Source organism: Phoenix dactylifera, chromosome 11, assembly GCF_051530095.1.
Source record: "Phoenix dactylifera cultivar Ajwa chromosome 11, Ajwa_hap1_PhDact_Kaust_v1.1, whole genome shotgun sequence".
Taxonomy (NCBI): Eukaryota; Viridiplantae; Streptophyta; class Magnoliopsida; order Arecales; family Arecaceae; genus Phoenix; species Phoenix dactylifera.
Window position 1 is genome coordinate 26800875 of NC_143200.1, and position 20749 is coordinate 26821623.

At 37.2% G+C, this 20749-nt stretch overlaps 2 protein-coding genes and 3 non-coding genes across 10 annotated transcripts; 4 read left to right on the forward strand and 1 right to left on the reverse strand.

The window, feature by feature from the left end:
- On the reverse strand, nucleotides 1-5660 carry LOC103702355 (protein PHR1-LIKE 2-like). 4 transcript variants are annotated; one of them, XM_089926234.1, is made up of 7 exons: nucleotides 5496-5660; nucleotides 5227-5430; nucleotides 3304-3380; nucleotides 3090-3144; nucleotides 1860-1944; nucleotides 1621-1690; nucleotides 1-674 (listed from the first exon to the last, which is right to left on the reverse strand). In XM_089926234.1, the coding sequence occupies exons 2-7, from the start codon at nucleotides 5387-5389 to the stop codon at nucleotides 360-362; spliced, it is 765 nt and encodes a 254-aa protein (XP_089782360.1). In that variant the 5' UTR covers nucleotides 5390-5430; nucleotides 5496-5660; the 3' UTR covers nucleotides 1-359. The 4 variants fall into 4 exon arrangements, with proteins under 4 accessions (XP_089782360.1, XP_089782362.1, XP_089782363.1 ...); XM_089926236.1 differs by having other exon boundaries at nucleotides 41-674; nucleotides 5227-5392; XM_089926237.1 differs by having other exon boundaries at nucleotides 41-674; nucleotides 1860-1929.
- Nucleotides 5661-7828: 2168 nt separating this feature from the next.
- On the forward strand, nucleotides 7829-14028 carry APO1 (APO RNA-binding protein (DUF794)). 3 transcript variants are annotated; one of them, XM_088707571.1, is made up of 6 exons: nucleotides 8114-8222; nucleotides 9200-9278; nucleotides 9351-9438; nucleotides 9542-9594; nucleotides 11533-11903; nucleotides 12776-14028. In XM_088707571.1, the coding sequence occupies exons 3-6, from the start codon at nucleotides 9399-9401 to the stop codon at nucleotides 13611-13613; spliced, it is 1302 nt and encodes a 433-aa protein (XP_088563697.1). In that variant the 5' UTR covers nucleotides 8114-8222; nucleotides 9200-9278; nucleotides 9351-9398; the 3' UTR covers nucleotides 13614-14028. The 3 variants fall into 3 exon arrangements, with proteins under 3 accessions (XP_038983881.1, XP_038983882.1, XP_088563697.1); XM_039127953.3 differs by having other exon boundaries at nucleotides 7829-8222; nucleotides 9200-9438; XM_039127954.3 differs by lacking the exon at nucleotides 9200-9278 and having other exon boundaries at nucleotides 8029-8222.
- Nucleotides 14029-15495: 1467 nt separating this feature from the next.
- Nucleotides 15496-15589, forward strand: LOC113462431 (small nucleolar RNA R11/Z151). Its single transcript, XR_003384746.1, has one exon. It is a non-coding gene; the product is annotated as a small nucleolar RNA R11/Z151 (small nucleolar RNA).
- A 216-nt stretch (nucleotides 15590-15805) lies between these two features.
- On the forward strand, nucleotides 15806-15914 carry LOC113462432 (small nucleolar RNA Z152/R70/R12). Its single transcript, XR_003384747.2, has one exon. It is a non-coding gene; the product is annotated as a small nucleolar RNA Z152/R70/R12 (small nucleolar RNA).
- Nucleotides 15915-16067: 153 nt separating this feature from the next.
- On the forward strand, nucleotides 16068-16152 carry LOC113462430 (small nucleolar RNA Z221/R21b). The gene has a single exon (XR_003384745.1). It is a non-coding gene; the product is annotated as a small nucleolar RNA Z221/R21b (small nucleolar RNA).
- Nucleotides 16153-20749: the final 4597 nt, after the last annotated feature.

Here is a 20749-nt window from a genome sequence, read left to right on the forward strand (position 1 = left end):
TTTCTGTGTCATACTATGCAACATTCATTTCATATTTATCTGCAGACAACTCCAACCAATCAGGTGATCCGATATCTCAACAGCTGAAAATAATCAGTAAAACATCAAAGCTTGCTTCTCCTATGCAGAGGATAAGCACTGAAGACCAAATAACCAAAGAACATTAAGACAGAAGCTTGTTTGGTGGAGAGCCATTACAAAAGGAGTCTTATGTGAGAATTTCAACCCAGCCTTACAAGAGGACAACATTTTGCTCAACTTCAGTCATTGGCCTAACTTGCTTGTCCCTAAAAATTTAGTAAGCTTCGCCTAAGGATTAGAGAAACCAATGCCATTGTCTTAATCTTTACAACCAGAGTTCAGCATGGCCTGCGTTTCAGTTCGGGGGCCTTCTGGTGGTAAAAGAGATATCCTTCGATAGCCGAAGAGGGGGAAGTCTTGCCTCCAGGGCTGTGCAAACTAATTGCTCCCACAGATAACTGGTGAAACACCGACGGGCTCAGTGGATCAGATGGGGAGCATATGATCCCAGTTGCCAGGTCTGGGAGGTCATGCCCAGTCGCATTGAAGCCACTCGCGGCAATTTGTTCTGAGGCAATCTTACATGCCTTCTCTAATAAGGAATCAATGTATTTATGGTAGGCTTCCATTCGGATCTGCACATGCTTCTGGACCTGGCCAAGCAGCCAAGCAAACCTTTAGTAGAATTTGCTAAACGCTCAGGATTCATAAGATAAGGAGAACTTTGTGCAGCTATGTTTACCAGGTTAAGATAAACCATGTATCTGGGCTTCAGTTGGCAAGATTAAATAAATATATTGATATTTTTTTTATCATATAATCATCTTGGCTAATGATTAAACTTTGAAAAGAAGATTAACTTGGCGTTTTGAGCTGGTACTCATATTGTTGGACTAAGATTATCCAGGAACTCGTGCAAAGATTAGACGTGTGCACTTTCTCTCTATTGAAAAAACATAATCAGTTATATTTTGCACAAGCAGACCATGGTAGATTGCTTGTCTTAGATGATTACAATGACAATATGGGCAATATCTTCTAAAGTTCATGTCAAGTGCTAATAAAATGGAATGGATTCAGATGGATGAAATGGGCTCCATGCTTGAGCAAGCAAGATGCATCAGAATATGCCATGGACCAAACTAGACAGAGTAACCTAACAAATGATTGAAAAGGTCTACATGAACTTTCATTCATTTAAACTGTGAATGAGGACGTTTCAGAAGAGAACAACACAAAGAATCTAAAAAGTTGTTATGAATTCAGTGAACATAACGCTGTAGGCAGAAAGCAGTGGATTTGTCATTTATGCATGAAATATAAGGTTCCAAGCCTGTCGGTTCTGATTTACGTCAGGTCATATAAAGATTCAAATTTAGTATATGGAAACCCCGCCACAAGGGAATTTTACTATGAAAACCAATACGAATTCTGTTTAAAAAGGCTCAAAAAATAGTTGTAGGAATAAATAAGATATCGCTTCAACAGTTTGTCGATGACAGATTATGATGATGCAGACAGAACCTAAAGGTACGGAAGAAGGAAAAATAACAGCAAAAAAAGAAAAGAAGCGAAAAGAAAAGAAAGAAAGGTAGATACCTCTAATTGTTCATGCAGTCTTCGCTGTACTTCCATTTGTGCTCTTAATGCCTCTTTAACTTCCTGACCCCTAAAAGCAACAACAGTTTTAAGTACTAGTCTTTTAGCATGTATACTTCATGCATCATGCAACTCTTTGCATCACAGATCCATGTAACACTTAAATGAACTCTTTTTGCGACAATTGTACAAAAATTTAATATTCCAGAAACAGATAATTTTCGACAGTGTCATCTTACTCATTCACATCAGGAGCTGGCACTCCTGGAGATAAACCACTGCTACTCAGGGTTTCTGAAGGGTAGGAAGCTGAAATTTCAACAACTAGAGCATAAAAATATGTTAGTTCAAGACTCAGCATAACATAGTTGTTTGTTTTGTCATGAAGAAGTAAATGAAAAGTACGTATCTTTTAACATAGACTCAATGTTGAAGTATAAATATTTTGGCATACTATAGCTATAGTAATTTCACTAAGGAATCAAAGTTGAATGATTGCATTCTGCTGCAATCATCCACAGTTTAAGATCGCTCGCTCAAATTATAAGCAATGAAAGGAAAAAAGTGTTGAGATTTTTTTTCCATTTAAAAGGCACAGCTCAGCTGAGCTGGAATATTTAATCAAGCAAAATGATTGGCAGACTAAATTTTTTTTTGAAAAAAATTGACCAAGGAGATAGGTTCTTGATTCGCATTAATACCAAACAGGGACAAAGGCTAAGCTTCCAATGTGCCTCATAGAATCTTTCATACACCCTGTGTGCCATCCATGTAGTCCCAAACAAATCTACATCTGCCTGTCTATAGCATCACTTCACAAAGAATGTGGGCATTCCTCTGCTGTAGATGGGATGGTCTTTCACAGATACATGAATGCACTTATGGTTCTGAGTGCCAATGATGCTCAGCCGTGCCAGACCAGCACCGAATCTGGGCCCAAGTAAGGATGACACCTATTTAACTCTTTTTCAATAGTTGTAACTAAGTAAAGGTTTTTAAATTTTTCTTTTTAAAATTTTAGGTTTGGCATGGCATGGCAGATACCATGCTGTATGGTGACAGGCATGCCCTTCGGTGCCAATACTTCAAAGTTCAAACCATAATGGCAGTTTAGAGACCTCCATAAAATTTTATATGCAGGAACCAAAACTTGACCTTGTCCCTAGGCCAGTTTCACAATTCCCACACAACAAATTTGATTTAAAACAACCATAGTAGCTCAAACTAATACTTGAAACAAGCTCAAACTCCGCTTAACTGCGTTTGAAGACATCGCTAGCATCTGCATGTACCAAAAAGGATTCTTTAAATTAAACAATGTTGCTCATCTAGTTCACTGGAAAATATGTTCCTGATATCTTGTCATTTTTTTAAAAAAATAATCAGAATGCAGCAAAAGAGGGGGAAAAAGGGAACACATTGGCAAAACGAATCAGGAGGGATGAAAAACTTTTTTTTTGAAAAAATACCATCTTTGGATTGATCAGTCATTTCTTTGCCGGACTGCTTGCCTAATCTGTATTTCTGCCAAACATTAAAATGAAAAAATCAGCACTTTTATATATCAATAGCATTAGACTTAACTATACCTAAGCAGCAAATTTTTTTTTTAAAAAAAAGTCCACCTATTAGACTGCAAAAGGAGCTTTTAAAAATTGGGATCTTTAACTGATTGCAGAATACCTGAAGATGACTCTTCAGGTGGAAAAGAGTAAGCCCCTTCACGCCCATTGTTCGCATGATAGTTTTTGGTGTTGCTTCTGCATAAGCAGCAATGCCCTCAAATGTATAATACACAGAGCTATAATCATTTCAGAAAACTCAGATCCTAAAAGTCAGATAATCTTTTCAGAGTGATAAAAATTATTTTCCATTTGGCTTTCAATTTTCATGGATTAGTAAGGAAAAATTGATAAGAAAAAAAGCCTGTTCAGTTATTGCCGAAGAAGACAATTTAATTATACGAATGCCTATATACATTGCAAAAGTAGGAATATAAAGATGAATATTCCAATCATCTAGTTATTCCCAATATCATCTAATTGACAGAAATTACTCTTTGCTGGAGGACATTGTGTTGGACCACAAGTCACACACAGATCAACTAAATATTGAAATAAACTACAATGAGCATATTAGTCTAGCACAATTCAGTACTTAATTTATAACTTGTGAAATACAAATTGCCTGCAAGCTGATTAGCACAAGTTCGAAGAAATATCAAGATGGAATAGACTATTGAGCATCTAGAAAACCAAAAGTAATTCATAACTTTAATAACAGCTATATAATTTGCCCAGTTAAGTAATGTGCCCAATAACACTTCTTAATTATGCAGCCTCTCTTTACAAAACATGCATGGCACCACCAGAGAGTTTAGTGTTTGTAAAGGAAATCTATTTTTATGGGAGTTGGGGATCTACAGAAGTGATATGAAGGATGGTTAAAAAGTGATATCTATCGGTTATGTGCATAAGGGTGTAGGATAGAACACTGCCACCATATGCTAAGTTGAGCTATAGATCTCGAAGGAAAAATTATAACGTATTTCTTTTGATGTACCATCAAAAGTGCACAAAAACTATAAAAAGAACGTAATTTGATCAAAGCAACAACTACAGCTTGAACATGAAGTGGACTGGCCGACCCTCCCTTCAGGACAGAAAAACAAAAACCATAAATGTCTACCCAAAGATTGTTGATTAAACACCAAACCAAATTCAGACAATGATGTCATATGCAACAAATGGAAGCTGTTAGGCACCATTAATCCATGTTCGACTACATATAAAGGATAAAAAGAACATAAGTAGAGACACACTGCAGATATCAATCAATGAAGTTCCAATTAATGTAAAGGAGTAGAAGGCTCCATCAAGGAACCCATATCTAGCAGGTAGCATCCAAGCATCCAAGCCCCCCAATAGAAACATTCATGGCAGCATCTGAAATTTATCTCACCGTTTAAATTCAAAGCCAAGATAATTAGAATTAGACAGAGAAAAAAAGGAGAAATTAATAAACATATCCACAACAAACAAACACAAAACCACCACAATGAAGGTCAAAAATCACTGAATCACCGCTGAATAAAAGTCAGGCGCAAAAATTTCTAACAGAATACGGCAAGCGTGCTGCTCGATGTTACATGATATCGGCAAATGATAAATGAGAAGAAATCCGACTAAAATAACAACAGATGCAGAAACCCAGGCGTCTAAAAACCGCTATAAAATCCGATAGGTGCCAAACTTAAGGAGAAAAAACAGCAAAATCACAAAACTCCCAACAAATTACAAGAGAAAAAAGGAGGGCATACCTCGGAAGACAGCAAATTTCAATGATCTCTGAGATATTTAGCGGGAAAAATCAAATTTTGAAGAGGAAGGAAGCGTAAAAACTACAAATTTAACATAAAAGCAAGCAGCAGCATAGCTGAGCTACCAACGAATCACAAAATACAAAAGAATCCTTCTAAAAAAAACTCGTGCATTTCAAATTGCTACTGAGACTGTAAGTGGGAATTCAAACAGAGAGAGAGAGAGAGAGAGAGAGAGAGAGAGAGAGAGAACTTTTGGAGAGCAAGAAAAGGGAAAAGGTACAAACTTTCTGGCCCTCCGAGCTGGGCGACAGCGTCGACGAACCGCTCATGGAGGTCGGCCGTCCATCGGAGCCGGGGCTTGGGGTCCGCCGTGAGGACGAGCCTCAGGCCGTGGGCCTCCTCCTGGGGAACCGAAGCTTCCGAGCGGTGGATCACACCAGAGAACATCTCCTTTCGAGGAAAAAGGGGCGGCCCAAAAGGCAGAGGACCTAAAGGAGATCAATCAATAATAAAGAAATAACAAGAACAAGAGCACGGAGAAGAGAAAACCCACTTGGGCACAGGGTTGGGTTTTTCTATTCCTTTTGCCCCTCAGCTCCCCTGCTGGCGCTTTAGCCCAGCAGAGCGAGAGAGAAAGAGACAGAGAGAGAAGAAAAAGAGAAGGGGGGCGGCTTTTTGGCTCTTAGCGCTGCGGGTGGTTGTTTGTCTGCGTGGCCTCAAATGTGAGGTGGGATTTGGCCCTTTTAGGCTTTGGACCAGTGGAAGAAAGTTGGGATTTTTTTGAGACTTCTTTTTGGCGTTTATTGTTGAATTTCAGTGGGTGATGGAGATTTGAGATCAACGAGCAGTGTGGAGAGGACTAGTTTGTGGAAGAATACAGCGTGGAGAGGCCATGTGGGAGAATCTTTGGCTTGCTTTATTTGGCTTTTTTTTCCTTTTCTTGCATGTCTTGCCTCTATATAACGGTTGACTGGATTGGCGTCTAGAGCCTGCCTTGATACTACTTCCAAGAAAAATAATAGAAGGGGCTTTTTTTGTTTTTTTTTGGTAAAAGAATAGGAGGGGAGGAGGAGGGACGAGCCCATCTGCGTAGCAGTCCTCACTGGACCCCCTTCCACCAGAAAATATTCGATACAGGTCGCAGATTTTTACGTGCCTTCTCCGACCCGTGGGCTCACCCCACTATGCTCACCGCCTTACGTGTGGGTACATCACCCCAGCGCCACCTTGGTACAGGTGGAAGGAAAGCATAACTACCAGCAAGTCATCCGGGCGTGGGGTATCCAGTCCCCTCATTTAATCGACGTCCGCGCATTTCGAACCCGGACAGCTTGGGCGGAATTATCGCCCCTTTACCACCAAGCTACCAACTTGGTGGCTAAAAGGGGCTCTTTTGATGTGAATGCTGTGGGGGTTGCAAACCATCCTTCCTTCTGCATTATCTTCTTTTCTTTTTTTTATATATGTCTATATGGTTAACTTGAGTGAACTAATTAAAAATTTATATTTATACATATATATCACACTTTTTGAAAAAAAATAATGAAACCAAGTCCTTTCTTATTATATCATTCTACATTTTTTTGATCTCCATCTACCTCTCTTTCCTCTGCATGTATCAAAATAACTAAATAAAGTTGTATCAAATGAGAACTCGATTATATGACTAATCTAGGTTGTAGTCCAGTAATGCATAATTCTTGCGAGAATGATGAATCGGCGGAATGCAAAATTTCATGGTCCTTCCATGCGCATGATTGAAAGCATATATATTATGGTTGATTGAAATGTAAGATAAAGGACATGATGTGGTTGACTTAAATACATGGGATGCCATATGAGTGCTCGCAATGGAGATTACTTGAACCATCATTGATTGCTTGGTTTATGAAGCTAGAATAATGGTTTCTAAAAGTTTGACTAAGATCATGAAATTGCTCCAGCTCCACTACAATCAAAACATACAACCATGGTGACTAAGTTTGTTGCCACAAACTTCTCAGTCATACAGGAACATATCTTATCCAAAAACCGCATGGTCTGAAAAAGTTTAATTTTCAAAAAGGCAGCTGCGCTTGCTTTGCACAATGCACACTACCATTAGCAACTACGAACCATCGGGCAATCTTTATTTGAGGGTTTTTCTTTCTTTTGGGAAACTTTAACAATAAAAGAAGTTGATGAAAGCTTTACCATCAAAACTTTATAAAACTACGCAGCTCAAAATAATTTAGTTCCAATGGTAATATGGTAGATGGTGAGGCTAAAGAAGATGCGAGTTTCGTTACTAGAGGATCATATGTAAAGTTACTCACCACTGAATTAAGAGAAGCTTGGGGAGGTTTTTGGTATGTGATATTAAGATGGCAAACTAACCATATTCTTTTAGAAGTTGACTTGGCAACAATAATTGGTTGGATAACTAGACATACTCAGATAGCTGAGATGCATATGCTGATGGACCTATGGACTCTATGTTGGCTTTGACATCTCTTTTTTAGCATCATATATCTACCCAAAGGCGAATAGAGCAGCAAATTAGGTGGCAACTTATATTGCAGATCATTCAAGTGATTCCTTTGGAAGTTTGGATGGATTATGCTTCTTCACTCTCTCAATTTGGGATATTTTATCTTCTAACATGAGTGCATGTATTTAAAATATATGGATATGAGCCATCTATGTGATCAAAATAATCACAATAATAATTGCCTAATGGCCTAATTTGCAGCAATCTCCTGCCATGTCAGATTGGGAATTAGTCTCGGAAATTCTTTCGAGCCATACACACACACACACACACATATATATATATATATATATATATATATATATATATATATATATATATATATATATAAACAGAAAATCGGTTACCAAAATCTTACCACGAATAACCCAGCCACCAAAATTGCCCCAATCGATCCCCTGGGCAATGGAAACGGTCTTGTCAATCGGCACTCGTTCGCCGAGTCTACTTCTGCCACCTCTCGTTTTGGTGGACGATCTCGTTGATCCGACCCGTTAACGAAGAATCCGACTCATAATAAAAGAAGGGATTTTTCAACGTAGCCTCCCCTTTTCTCGCCCCTCACCGACGCCCAACCTCCCACCTCCTGCTCCGGCGGGCGCTCTTCTATCCCGCCAACGCCTCATACACCCCCTTACGCCCCCCCCCCCCCCCCCCCCCCCTCACTCTCTCTCTCTCTATCTCTCTTTATTCTCTCTCTCTCTCCCTCTCTCCCGGCTCTGTTTGTTGGCGACATACCTATTTTTTCAGGTAACCCGATCACCTCTGTACTTTGGGCCAGCAACAAGCTTTCTTCTGGTCAACAAAAATGTCTATGTTATTTGATTTATCACTGTATTTTTTCTTCTCTTTCTTGAATGTAGAATTCTAACGTGTAGTGTGTTGCCTTTCATCTGTTTGGAGAAATGCCTAGCTCTCTTTTCCCACAGATATATACACATATGCAACTGTTAAGGAAACGATTCGTCATTATATTGTTTCATTGTAATACTTCAAAAGCACAATTGAAAGCTGTTATTGTTTATCCGTGAATTGGATACCACATCTTTCTTCAGCAGTATTAGATAAATCAGGAAGCAGTGATTCGCAAAAACGATCTTTGTGTACATGTCGGAATAAAGTTGGCGAGTCATTATGTTCTTACCTTCAGACAAAGCATTGTTTAGTTACTGCCTTCTAATCAGTTCCTTGTTGGCTTCCTAGCTGCTACAGGTTCTGAACATCATCATACTATCTGAGATAGAGCAGGACAACTCTTTTTTTTTTTTCATGTATCCGCAACTTATGATAATATCTATTCTGTCAATCAGATTTCCTTTTATGGGCAGAGGACTTGAAATTTGTCTATCCAATGAAATGGATAGGTTCCATGTACAAAATTTGAAAGGATGCTCCAGGTTACTATTTTATAAAAACTTTTCTATTTTGGTGTGCATAAGCAACTTAGCTGGTGTACAAAATTTGCTATGATTTATATTAAGCATTTAGGCTCGAGCTACCAAAATTTTGGGGAAAGAATGATCATAAATTTAGAAGTAATTGATTCCATAATATCAATTTCCTTTTTATGTTCATATAAATTATACGCCAACCTATTTCTAATGTTTTACTGAGATTCGCACATGTTTATTCCATTTGCATGTGCAACTCATGTGCCAAACAACTGGTTCTGGAAAAATTACTGAGAGTTTAAATATAAAGCTAATTACTCCCTCTCCTCTTTGCAGGTAAAGTCAACTAAATCCTCTGTCTCTTAGCAAGTTTGGAGTGTTGAGTTTATCCCTCAGCAAGTTGGAGATTGGCTTGGTTGGATGAGTATTATCTGGTCCTTTTGGGGGCCTGACTGAGCTCGTTTTCATTTTAATTACTGAATTCCAGTGCTTGGGTTGCATAGTGGTTTTCTCTTGAGCTACGTAGTTCATTTATATGGGTTTTGCCAATGTCATGGACATTCTCCCCCAAAGGAGTTAGTCACTCTTCTTCCTTTACTTCTTTTGTGCATATTCATTAGAATAAAATTCTCTTCATTTTTTTTGTCTAAACTTTCTTCATTTCCTCCTCTCTTTCAGGCATTTGCTTGGGTTTTGTGGAGAAGAGGCCTATAACTCATGAATTTTTGAAGGTTTCATTTTTAAACATTTTCCTTACAATTCTTTCGTTTATTCTTTTTCTTAATTGGCTTAAAAAATCCTTAAGAATCTGGAGACTTTGAGAGTCTGTTTATGCTGTTATTTAAGTAGTTAATGTTTATTTTTTGTCCACTTGGCGGAACACTTCTTTAATTTTGATGATAATTTGACTTAATTTTCTTTTCCTTTTAAACTTCCCTATACCTCTATGCTCTGTCTTACATGGGTTGAAAGATTTACGCCCTCAAACCGAATCTGAAGTTTGAACCCATGGATCAAGTATGGATCCCAAATGAAAACCCAAACTTTCTTTGTTTGGGTATGGATCTTGCAGGATTGGATCTCATCTGATTGGACCTGGTCATCTCTAGTTAAATGAATTAAAAGTTCAGGGTCTGGCCCATACTCGGACACAATCCAACATCCTTCTAGGCTATGCATATCCAGCCTTTTATTCTATGATGGATGTCCACTGGGGCTCCCATATGATACAGAAGGTGTTTTATTAGGATGGCTCAAACTAAATTGGGATGACTGGATTTTGATTTCCAGACTTTGTTTCAATTTGATGTTATGTGGAGCTTGAATGAAAATGAATATTAAGCTGTTCAATAGTAGGTACGATCTTGTTGTATAGTGTTGGAATTCTTAAAGTGGCAACGATATGCGAGTTTGCTCCGGTGGTGAATGAACATCTTTAAATTATTCATAATTCTTCTGAGAAGCCAAATAGATACCCTTTGTATCTAAAGCTCTCAGCTTATGTTTGATGTCAATGCAATGAACAATCCAGATCAACTCCTAGATCCAACTCTGTTCTTATTTCTGAATTTATATTCTCTTAAATAATATTATTTATTATCCAGACTTCATTACAATGGGGCGGAATTTAGGGGGCCTAGTGGTTCATCAATCTCAACTTATTTGAGATACCAGAATTCATCTAAAAAGGTGATTTCTGGTTGTTTGAATTTTTGAGATTGCGAGGTTTACGGACAACCTCAATCCATCAGACATGTTCATTCTTTTGCCTCCATTGCCTCATCTTTCCACTCTGTCCTGCTTATGTTGGGAACATCAATATATAAGCTGATTGGCTGTCCAAACAGGATGTGAGAGAACAGGGTGCATATTAGAACATTACTTCATGAGTCATTCCAATTTGATTGTGTTAAGTTACTTTCTTGTAAGTGCTAAAACTGCTATTTAGACACTTAAACCTTTAATTCGGGGAGGAATATCTGTCTCTTCAACTTTAAATTATTGGTCTTTGGTTTTGGTACAACAAATTTGGCTAGATTAGGCATGTTAAAATGGAGTACTGACCTCTTATAGAATAAAAATCTAGAAGAGAAACTAAATGGTTGAGTTTCTGTTGTTAGGTTGGTAATGAGTATGAAAGAAGTATCGAAAGGCTCATCCCAAATGTATTAAGAGAGCAGTAGGTGATACTGGAAAAAAAGATTCATATCAAACATTACCTTTTGCGATGAAATATGTAATCCTGTGCCAATCTAGTTCTGTGCTTTAGGCCAATTTAGATGTGCATTTTCAGCTTGAATTGATGTATCTACTGTGTGAAAAGATACATGTTAGCAAGAGGATTCACAGTAAGCTGCCTTTTCAAGTGCAACTAAATGCTGAAAAGTATAGTGATGACCGTGATTTCAAACATCAGAGATGAGAAAACCATATCTCAATACTATTTTACAAATAAACATGAACAATATTATATTCTGCCTGTGCAATCTAATTTCAAATCAATTTTGGGAGTAAGTAGCTAAATCAAAATTTATTCAATGGCATAATATGTTGCTTCCTTGGAATAGTCGATAGCTCTTTGAATATTGGAAATATTTAATCATGGTTGAATTGTGATTTGGATTGTAATCTTACTTTTAAAGCTCCTTTTTTTCCCTCCCATTTTGCAGTTCAGATATCAACCTCTTCAACATGTTAGACAGAGAACGTCAAGGATTTTTGCTTGTAATACTCAGGAACCCTGTCATCCTTCTACCAGATTCAAGAGATATGATGGACGTCCTCAAAATGTTGATCTCCCACCCATACTGCCAAAGAATAAAAAGAAACCTTTCCCCATCCCCATAAAAAAGCTGATAAGGTCTGCTAGACAGGATAAAAAACTGGCAGAAATGGGAATAGAGAAGCCTCTTGAGCCCCCAAAGAATGGGTTACTGGTACCTGATCTTGTTCCTGTTGCTTATGAGGTACTGGAACATTGGAAAGTTCTGATCAAAGGCCTGTCACAGCTTCTGAATGTTGTTACAGTTTATGGTTGTAGGTAAGTCGATATATGACGTGTTTATTTATCTCTTGAAGACTTTGAGATGTCATATTTATATTCATTAGCTCTCCCTATACTCTCTCTCTCTCTCTCTCTCTCTCTCTCTCTGTGCACGCACGCACGCACGTCCAATTTAAGAGATTGTCAATATATTCACCATTTAAAAGAAAGGCAATTTTCTGACTTTGATTGAGAGCCCCTACAGACTTTTCAAGTTAGAGCGGTGCTTTTCTCTAAGAGCATTCATGCATCTTAGGTTCTTTTTCTTTTATTCTTATGAGATTGAACTTGATGCATCTCATGGATCATTTGTGGAATAAAAGAACATCCTTCTGAATTATATTTAGATATATCATAAGAATCTTATTTTTCCTGTTTTTAATTCAAAAGTTATATAGTTTCATGGATTTTTTAATCTAAATAATCAACTTGGGCGGCAAGACACTTTGCTATATTGTTTGTCCGTAACAGTTACACATATGGTATCTATATGCATGCAATCTATGAATTATTTCAACATATGTGTGATGCATCAGCACTAATTGCAATTTGACACTAAGCACTATTCTCTTCATCTCTCTTTTTTTTCATTTTAATTCTCTGGAAAGACTTATGCTTAACAAGGAACTGCATAGTCAAAAGTCAGGAAACAAAGAACTGAGTAGCTACTGCAAAAAATAAATCCTAGAAAACACTGACATATTCTATCAAATTTGATAGTTGTCCAAGTTGGTTAACTAGATCAATTTTCTTTTTGCATATCCACTATGCATATACACCTGGAAACTTGGGGTTTTATTATATTACCCATCGTTAACTTGGTTTTATTATATTACCCATCGTTAACTGATCTCAGATGATCCTTTCAGCAAATGTTCTGAAGTCCACGTTGGTCCTGTTGGCCACCGGATTCAGGACTGCAGAGGCACTGGAAGTGAACAGCGCAGGAGCCGCCACTGTTGGGTTCGAGGGTCCATCAATGACGTTCTTATCCCCATTGAATCATACCACCTCTTTGACCCCTTTGGCCGGCGCATCAAGCATGAGACTCGTTTCAATTATGACCGAATCCCAGCAGTTGTAGAGCTATGCATTCAAGCAGGGGTTGATTTTCCGGAATATCCTTCACGCCGACGGACCACCCCCATTCGAATGCTTGGGAAAAAGGTCATCGACAGGGGTGGATATGTTGAGGAGCCCAAGCCTTATCGAGCAGAAGATTGTATGTCGCTGCTTGCAGAGCTTGATACCTATGGAGCCCAAACTGGTCGACCGCCCTTACCACCATCTGACATAAGAAAGCTTGCGGAGAGGACTCTAAAAGCATACAGCACGGTGAGACGGGGCGTAAGGCAGCTGATGAAGAAGTACACGGTGAAGGCCTGTGGGTATTGCTCTGAGATCCATGTGGGCCCATGGGGACACAATGTGAAGCTTTGTGGGGCCTTCAAGCACCAGTGGAGGGATGGTAAGCATGGGTGGCAGGATGCAACACTGGATGAGGTGATCCCTCAGAACTATGTGTGGCATCTGCGAGACCCAAATGGCCCACCCCTAACAACTGCACTCAAGAGATTCTATGGCAAAGCTCCTGCTGTGGTGGAGGTATGTGTGCAGGCAGGGGCGGAGATACCCGAAAGTTACCGGCCTATGATGCGGCTGGACATTGTGCTTCCAGACTCTGAAGAAGCTCGACTGGTGGCATGAGATTGAATGGTTGCCAGATGAATAATACCTTTGCTTATAAAAGTTTGGAAGATGGTCTGGCTATTGATCAGCCCCTTACTAAAATTTGGTGGTTGAGTCTGGTAGTACTTAAAAGGTCCTCTTAGTGGGCATTATTTCTGGTCCAACTTGTCAAGATTGTAAGATTCTCTATCTGACCTCTGTAACCCTGTTGGTGGTTCATGTGTCTCGGAAATCATTTTCTGTGCTCATTAGTTATGGCGCATGTAGCTTGCTTATAGGTTTTTCACTGTACATTCGACGTCTGTCTTGAAAAGAAATGGTTATTCTTACGGTATTATATGACACACATCTTTGTAAAGAACTACAGCTACTTTCTTCATGCTTCGTATCAAACAATAGGACTGGTCCTCTTTATTCAGGTATTTCCTGATTATCTATCCCTCTTCCTCAGTTCTTTTATTGTCTTCTCCATTATAACTATAGATGATTAAAGTCACCCAAGTGTTTGTCAATAACTGGTGGCAATTTATTCCTCACGTTCTTGTAATGAAGTTCTAGCAGGACATGAACTTAATCGCTGACATGCTAATTCTCTTAGTATCTTGATATTGTCAGTTCAGTTCAGCATGAGAATGAAGCCTGTCTTATTTCTGATATGTATTGCAGGATTACATGCAAATCTGAAAGAAAGTGGATTGGAACTTGTTATGTAAGTAATTTCTTGGGAGGATTTATTTCTGAGAATAATCAAAGGTGACCAAAAAGTGACGCCATGGACCTCCTCCTGCCATAGGTGACCCGGAGATGCTTCAATCTCAAGCCAGAAATCTTTAACCAAGGTATAAAGAGTCACAGGACAGTGAAGCACCTGCAGATGCCATTGTTGAAGTTGCTTCGGATAGTCATGTGCATGAACTAGAGGTGCAATATAGCCAAATTGAGTAATTAGAGATTCGAGCTCGACTCAATTCAAAATACTCGGCTTCGAAATTTAAGACTTGAGATCGATCGAGCGTTAATATCCAAACTCGAACTTGACTTGATAAAAAAAAAAAAAAAACTTGAGATCAACTCGACTCAACTCGAATAATAACCGAACCATACTCGAGTGATCATAATTAAAAAATATAGTTAAAATAAACCATAACATAATATTATATTTAAAATATTAAATTAATAATATATATTACAAAAAAATAATATATGCAAAAAATATATATTATGTGAATCGGGTATTTTGCTACTCGGGTTCAGTAATAATCAAGTCTAAGTTAAGCTTAGATCCGAGTCAAGCAAGCTGCTCAGCTTATTTGCACCTCCATGCATGAGCGCATGCAAAATCAAATAGTATTAACATCTTCTAAGTACTTATAGGCAAGATTGTCTTTCAAAAGTTTGGTGCAATGTAGGCTAATCTTGGACTTGTAGGCATTAGACATGAACATTTGACATACAAGCCCCTTGAGGATATTAAAAAGTTAAAATTGCGTAAGAGCTAACTATGAAAATTTTAGTTATAACACCCCTTAATTTTAACTTTGTTAAGAATTAACATAAAGTAAAATTCTAGAACTACGGTGCAGTCTCCTAAACCAATTCGGATGTTGTCGTTAAGAGCCAGCGGTTTACGTGGATCACATTCATCGGACGGCCAAGATTAATTATATCGTCTGAGAGACTCCGAGAGCGAGTCGGCAGGCGGGCCTTCTACGGAACCCTAACCCTAGACGCCTTTGTTCCCGGCTCCCCGTCCCCTATATATACGCCCTCAATATCCTCACTTCGTGATATCAATCCTAAAACCCTAACTCCATTCTTCGCTCGACCTCTCTCCTACCTCCCATCACCATCCCTTTCCTTCTCGTCCGATCTCCTGAACGCTTTTCTTGGTTCTCTTTGGCGGCTGATGATGATTGATCTCAAAGATCTTAGCGGATTTCAGTGAGGCCGCGCGTCGATGATCTGATCTCATGTTGTTACACACACTGAAGCCCCTGTATTCTTCTGCTCCAATCTTATCTTTCTTTTTTATTTTTCATTCGAAATATTGTTTTTGATGCCGGAAATCTGTGTTCTTAAAAAAACATTGTGCTTTTTCTTTAGATCTTTGATCAGAATCTAATTTTGATAAATTTCTGCCTACTATTATATGTTGATATGTAATTTTTTTTCCCAAAAAAAGGGTTTTCTATGGGGTGGCACGAGGAATTGAAGCGATGATGAGTTTAAAACAAAGGTGTGGGCAGTGGCGAGATGCATCAATCATCCCGCCGTGAGCCTTTCCCCATTATTAAACGACTTCTCCTTCCACTGAGCTCCCAATTCCACCATTCATATCATAGAGCAATCCTCTCTTGAGTCGAATTGCTTTAGTTTCATAATATTTTTTCCGCAATTTCTTCACCCTTTCATTATTTCTTCATCTTTTACACAATTTTTCTTTGGAGATTTCTAATCGTACCCGTCATTCGTAGGCAGTGACGATAAACACAGTCATGCACCACTCTGATTCAATCAGTGCTGACAATTGACATATAACCCATATTTATCTGAGCCTGTTCGCATTAATGTTTTTTTTTCTTATTCCCGTAGATCTCTCCGGATCCAAAGTTGGGTAGGGAATTGTCTTAGGAATTTTTTTTGATATTTTTTTCATTATCGATATATATTTTTTTTTGATATATATATATATATATATATATATATATATATATATATATATGGGTGGGGGATTGATATTCTGGTAAATTATTAATCTGTCCTTTTTTTGGAATAAAAAATACTCTTAATTTTACAATTTTATATTAATTCATTCTCTCAATCTCTAATTAATACCATATATATATATATATATATATATATATATATATATATACACACTTATGCGTATGCATATGTATACTGAGGAGAAAGAGAGTATTAATTGAGGGTTGAAAGGGTAAGTTGATGTGGAATTGTAAATTTTTTTTAAGAATTATAAAAAATAAAAATATTTTTTTATAGAAAAATGGATAGATTGATAATTAAGAGGTTATCAATCCTTATATATATATATATATATATATATATATATATATATATATATATATATATATATATTTATTTATTTATTTTTCTGTTCTTATATTGTGGAGGACCAGGTGATGTGGGCCACAACAAAAGTGGCCCAACCAAGATGCGGACTGAACAGCGCTTCATGCGCCTTTGTGGACAGCAAGTGCCGTCTGATGGTTCTCCATCCCACATTTCTTTCTTTCTTTCTTTCCAGTAATCTTTTTTCAGTTCCCACATGTTTGATATGTGGCAAATTTTAAATCAGATGAATTTCTGATATAAGTTATGTGTTGGATTACTCAGCAGTCTTCTAACATTTTGATTCTGTGCAGAGATGAATTGAAGACTTCTCACACCATTATTGGGTGAAATACCAAAATTAGATGGATGAAGTTTTTTCTTAAATAATTTTTTTTCATAACGTGAGATAAGAGGGAACATTCAAAGGGAGTGGTGAATCCCCAGTCTTCATACTCATTAAGGATAAATAAATAAATCTAAAATTTATTAGCTTAAATTTAAACCTGATAACTTTGATTGTACCCTCTCATTCAGGGCTGGATTTGACTAGTATCCTTGCTTTCTTCTCTTCTTGCTGCTTTGGTGATGCAAAGTGGGATAAATGTAGGTTCCCTCCAGCAACCAACATTTTTTTCTTTTAGCTTTCAGAAGAAATCAATGTAGTCTAGCTTCTCTATAAAAAGACATGGAACGTTTGGCAAACCTCATGCTTTTGGATGGAGGCGCGCGAGGTGGTGCGAATTTTGTGATATGAGACTCGCACTCCAGAGTGGTGGCAGCAAGTGGCTGTCAGTTGTTAGGCACGTCGGTTTCCAGGACAGAGTTACGAGCTGTCTGGGCGGATCTTCGATATGCGAGGCAGGTTTTGCAGGCTGGCTCGATTGTTTTGGAGAGCGACTCGGCCACAGTTATCAGTTGGATCTAGGAGGGGCTGAGGAGCGAGGGCACAGACCATCCCTTGGTTCGGGATATAGAGATGATGTGTGGGGTTGGGGTGGCCGTTCAGGTCAAGCATGTATTTAGAGAAGCCAATAGGGCAGCCGATTGGGTGGTTGCCTTCATGGCTATCCATGAGTTAGTATTTTTTGATTTTATTAGGTGTATTCGTACACGTATTGTATGAAAATCCGTCTTTAGCAAAAAAAAAAAAAAAAAAAACCTTATACTTCTAACCAATGAGATAATTTAAAGAATTTAGTCAAAGAGATCAGTAAAAAAAGCGAAGAGCACACACTTCAACAATATTAAGAGATTTAAGGGGAATAAATTGATTAATTTGCTCGGATTTTGTCATTTTTGACTGGTGACGGCTTATGGCTTAAATTGTTTGTGCTTCTGCCCCTTGTTGACTTAGTTTTGCATTTGGGAACAATGTAACTCCCCCTCCCACCTCCCCGCTTCTCCATGCTGTATACTACCTACGACGATTCTTCATGCATGACTAAAAGCATATCTTTTGATTCACAAACTCCTGTCGCCTTAGTTTTAATTTTAATAGAATGTTGAAGGAGTGATTGGTTGACTTGTGAAACAACTTTTGCCCTCTATATCATGATACATAATAATTAGCTAAGATTCCCTAATACTTATGATTCGTTTATGTTGTTAGATATGTATCCAAAAAATAAAGTTACTAAACCTGATTAGATTAGATCTTTAGATTAGTACTCCATTTTCCTCTGTTATGCCCATTTGCTCGCCTTCTGTCCCTCCAAAACCTCAATCCCCAGATCGCCCCATGAAACCCTAAACCTAAAAAATGGTCATAACAGTTGAAGTGAGAGAGGAGATGATGGTTTCTATGCCTTCAGATGGGAAGAAGAGGAGTAAGGGGCAGATCAAACAATGAGTATGCACCACGTAGCACTCTCTCAGAGCATTTTCTGAGGTTCGGGGAAATAGAGAACATAGCCTATATTCCAGGCCGGAGCTATGCCTTCGTCAACTTTAAGAAAGAGGAAGATGCTGTCATGGCATTGAGAGGACTCCAATGTTTCAATATTGATGGGATGCTTATTAGAATCGAGTTTGCAAATGGAATTAGTCATGACAACCTTTGTCTGTTCCTGAATTGTTATGCTCTATTGGTTTCGAGGTTCTGTAACTTCAAGTCATTGAGTGCATTTGCACAAGCCTAAATTCCTGTTATTTTGTAACAAAGAAAATTATACTTGATATGCAATTTATCCCAAGCATAATCTGTAATGTAATATAACCTAAAGCACTTTTAAAAAAAGACTTGAACATAAGCAGGAGATTCTTAACACATTCAATACAGTAATCTGTAAGTAATGTTTCGCAGAGTACTTTTCATAAACACTTGCAGGACAACTTTGCAATATATGAATCACCAAATATGTGCAGCTTTTTGATTATATCAGTCTTACGACAACAGTGAAACATCAAACTGAAGTTTGATATCCCATTACCATTCTTGTATATGCACACCGAAAACTCTTTCCATGTTCCTATGCATTCTAGATTTATAATAGGGATACTCTGCTTCCTATGGACAGGAAATATAGTCCAATGGTTGAACATGGTGAAGAATAGAAAACTGTGCAGAACTGCAGGCCTCTATATCCTCCTTCCAACAGGCTTTTAAAGTTTGGTTTCTTTTTCCTATATCTCTTGGTCTCATTTTTAGAACATTGAAATGCCCTTTTTCCTGCCATTAGCAACTCACTTTGAAATTTTAGAGATGCACATAATTCATTGCCACTCCTTAGCAACTCTTTGGGGTAACACATTCTGCCAAATCAATATTAGTTTGATGATAGAAGAAATTGTCAGGAAGAAATACCCTGATAAACACTATCTGTATGAAGATATTATTATTGAAGCTATTAAAGGAAAATATATTTAGGCCTCGTTTGGAAGAGCTATTGGCAGTAAGCTCTTGGAAGTGAAACTTTTTGAAGTAGAGTTTTTATAAAAAGCTATTTGCTATTTAGTAACTGTATTTTTAAAGTAACAATAAAAGATATTGTTATTATACAGCAGAGCATAATAAAATATAATATGTATTAATATATAAATATACAATATAGTATAATATTACTGCAATATAATATAATATTATTATAATATAGTAATATAATATTGTATACTATAACATAATAATATTACCAAATTTGATATTATATAACATAATATATCAATGTATTATGGTATAATGTAATATAATATTATATTTATAGTGTAATACAATAATAAAAGTATATAATATTATAATTATTATTATTTATATATTAATATTGTCATTTTAATTTTTATATTTTATCATGGGTATTTTGGTCTAAAACTAAAAAAAATATAATTCAAAACAGCTCTCAGACGGGTCTAAAAGTGATTTTCTGGAGAAACTTCAAAATGGAGCTTATTTTAAAAAGCTATTTTAGCTTTTTAATAAAACTAAAACAGTTTTTTGATTTTTTTTATCAAACATCCTTATTTTATCTAAAAATACTCAGAAAGCTAAAACAGCATTTCAATATTTTTACTAAATATTTCTATTTTATCTAAAAGTACTTTTGAAGAGCGAGAAGATGTTTTCTTACTCTCCAAAAGCTTTGCCAAATGGGGCTTTATTGGGATACTGTTGCATTCGCTTATATTAAGAAATGCTTCTAGAAAACTTAAAATAAAATAACTTCTGCATGGTTTACGGCAAAGTTTCATTGTGGTACGAAGAGCACTAGATCTGATGACACAGACAGTTACTAGAACTACTTAATCATATCTTTAACAAGTGAACTTTAGGCATGAGTTTAAGCATGCCAATTGGTTGACCTGGTAAATTGAGTGCTGGTTACTAGTGACGTGTTTGATCTTAAAGCATATATGGAGTGGTTATTTACTACCTAAAAAAGGTAAATAGATGTTAGGAGCAAGTTAGGTGGTTTTGGAATGAATTGAAACGGCTAGAATAGAAGCTATACATTTTTATTTCGATTCTAGAAAAAAATAAAAATAATTTTTCAAAATTTAATTTTTACTCAATTTCAACTCCAATCCCAATTTAGATTTTCATTGCGAACCAAATATGTCTAATAATATATCATTTCGATTTTAATTTC